Consider the following 2,935-nt stretch of genomic DNA (forward strand, 5'->3'; position numbering starts at 1 on the left):
GGTCTGTCATCATAGACTTCTAACAGGAGTGTGTCATCATAGACTTCTAACAGGGGTTTGTCATCATAGACTTCAAACAGGGGTCTGTCATCATATGCTTCTAACAGGAGTCTGTCATCATAGGCTTCTAACAGGGGTCTGTCATCATAGATTTCTAACAGGCATTTATCATAAAAATTAAAAATATTATACTCAGCTTATCAAACGTTTCATTAATAACTAGTCATTTATATAAGATATACAAAAAATATAAATTAGAGGCACATGGTATATGAAATAGGATTTGGAAATGCCTGTTTGTTAATGACAGTATTATGAATAGTCATATAGAACAAGAAGTACTGTCATGTAGCTATACTTGAAGTCGAGCGACGATGTTTAGGGTTGAAATGTTTGTCCTCCAACTGGACAAGTGCCTTCCACACATTATCCGGAAGATGATCGGTCAGCATGTCTGGACTAACCAAGATTTCCTGGAAATCTTCAGGCGTTTTCCACTCAGCGAAGTATGTAGGTGACGCACAGCATGACCTTCAAAGGGTTTCAAAGTTATTAACAAGACAGTCAATTATATAAAGGCAATACACAGACTATACCACACTTTGTCTAAGATAACAAGCAAATTTATAGAATTTATATATCTCAATTTAGGACATAGTAGTATGATTTATTGTTGAGGTTTAGTGTAGACAAATGTAGGTCATCACTTGTCATTATGTACACATTCACAACAAAGTCAAAATTGATTCTCCAAGTTTGGTCGAAATGTTATAAAGGTAGTTATTGTATTGAAACTAATCAAAGAATCAGATCAAATAGCCTGATTAATAATGTGTAAATATGCATGCATAACACTGGCCATGGATCTTATCAGGAGACTTGAAATCATGTATGTGCATGTCAAATTGGATTGTATTTGAACCATTTTAGCCAGTAATTAAACAGAAACTAAAGCATGACAGACACACCTACATAAATATCTCCTGTTAACCTCAAAGCTGGGGATGCCCTACACATTGGTCTAGAGATGATAGAGTACATACTTGTCTGAATCTACCTCCACAATATGGAGGACCTGGCCAGGAGGATACATGGTCGGGTACGTGATCCTACACTGTTCACTCTGCATAATGGCACTCTCCATGGCTTCCTGTAAACAATAGACTGACAAAATTCTCACATGCCTTAGTAATGTCTTCACATTGTTAACAACGGGCTCTCAACTCTTACATGCCCTTCACACTGTTAACAATGGGCTCTCAACTCTTACATGCCCTTCCCAGAGTTAACAATGGGCTCTCAACTCTTACATGACCCTTCACAATGTTAACAATGGGCTCTCAACTCTTACATGCCCTTCCCACTGTTAACAATGGGGTCTCAACTTTTACATGCCCTTCCCACTGTTAACAACGGGCTCTCAACTCTTACATGCCATTCCCACTGTTAACAATGGGCTCTCAACTCTTACATGCCCTTCACAATGTTAACAATGGGCTCTCAACTCTTACATGCCCTTCCAACTGTTAACAATGGGCTCTCAACTCTTACATGACCTTCACACTGTTAACAATGGGATCTCAACTCTTACATGCCCTTCCCACTGTTAACAATGGGGTCTCAACTTTTACATGCCCTTCCCACTGTTAACAACGGGCTCTCAACTCTTTCATGTCCTTCACACTGTTAACAACGGGCTCTCAACTCTTAAATGCCCTTCCCACTGTTAACAATGGGGTCTCAACTTTTACATGCCCTTCCCACTGTTAACAACGGGCTCTCAACTCTTAAATGCCCTTCCCACTGTTAACAATGGGCTCTCAACTCTTACATGCCCTTCCCAGAGTTAACATTGGGCTCTCAACTCTTACATGACCCTTCACAATGTTAACAATGGGCTCTCAACTCTTACATGCCCTTCCCAGAGTTAACAATGGGCTCTCAACTCTTACATGACCTTCACACTGTTAACAATGGGATCTCAACTCTTACATGCCCTTCCCACTGTTAACAATGGGGTCTCAACTTTTACATGCCCTTCCCACTGTTAACAACGGGCTCTCAACTCTTAACTGCCCTTCACACTGTTAACAATGGGCTCTCAACTCTTACATGCCATGCACACTGTTAACAATGGGTTCTCAACTCTTACATGCCCTTCACACTGTTAACAATGGGCTCTCAACTCTTACATGCCCTTCCCAGAGTTAACAATGGGCTCTCAACTCTTACTAACCCTTCACAATGTTAACAATGGGCTCTCAACTCTTACATGCCCTTCCCAGAGTTAACAATGGGCTCTCAACTCTTACTAACCCTTCACAATGTTAACAATGGGCTCTCAACTATTATATGCCCTTCACACTGTTAACAATGGGTTCTCAACTCTTACATGACCCTTCACACTGTTGACAATGGGCTCTCAACTCTTACATGACCCTTCACACTGTTGACAATGGGCTCTCAACTCTTACATGACCTTCACACTGTTAACAATGGGATCTCAACTCTTACATGTCCTTCACACTGTTAACAATGGGCTCTCAACCAACTCTTACATGCCCTTCACACTGTTAACAAGGGGCTCTCAACTCTTACATGCCCTTCACACTGTTAACAATGGGTTCTCAACTCTTACTTGCCCTTCCCACTGTTAACAATGGGGTCTCAACTTTTACATGCCCTTAACACTGTTAATAATGGGCTCTCAACTCTTACATGCCATTCACACTGTTAACAATGGGCTCTCAACTCTTACATGCCCCTGCCCACTGTTAACAATGGGCTCTCAACTCTTACATGCCCTGCACACTGTTAACAATGGGCTCTCAACTCTTACATGACCCTTCACACTGTTAACAATGGGCTCTCAACTTTTACATGCCCTTCCCACTGTTAACAATGGGCTCTCAACTCTTACATGCCCTTCACACTG

The 2,935-nt window shown here is 41.4% G+C and overlaps 1 protein-coding gene across 2 annotated transcripts in view; it reads right to left on the minus strand.

Annotated features, from left to right (window-relative positions):
- Positions 1 to 6: 6 nt before the first annotated feature.
- The window catches only part of LOC110464682 (sn1-specific diacylglycerol lipase beta-like), a 44,731-nt gene continuing 41,802 nt past the window's right edge, over positions 7 to 2,935 (minus strand). For both annotated transcript variants that reach the window (XM_021520022.1, XM_021520021.1), the window contains 2 exons: positions 1,044 to 1,150; positions 7 to 531 (listed from right to left, as the gene is read on the minus strand). In XM_021520022.1, coding sequence (XP_021375697.1) covers positions 345 to 531; positions 1,044 to 1,150 — 294 coding nt within the window. In that variant the 3' untranslated portion in view covers positions 7 to 344. The remainder of the gene's footprint in view (positions 532 to 1,043; positions 1,151 to 2,935) is intronic.

Source organism: Mizuhopecten yessoensis, unplaced genomic scaffold (genome assembly GCF_002113885.1).
Source record: "Mizuhopecten yessoensis strain PY_sf001 unplaced genomic scaffold, ASM211388v2 scaffold11021, whole genome shotgun sequence".
NCBI lineage: Eukaryota > Metazoa > Mollusca > Bivalvia > Pectinida > Pectinidae > Mizuhopecten > Mizuhopecten yessoensis.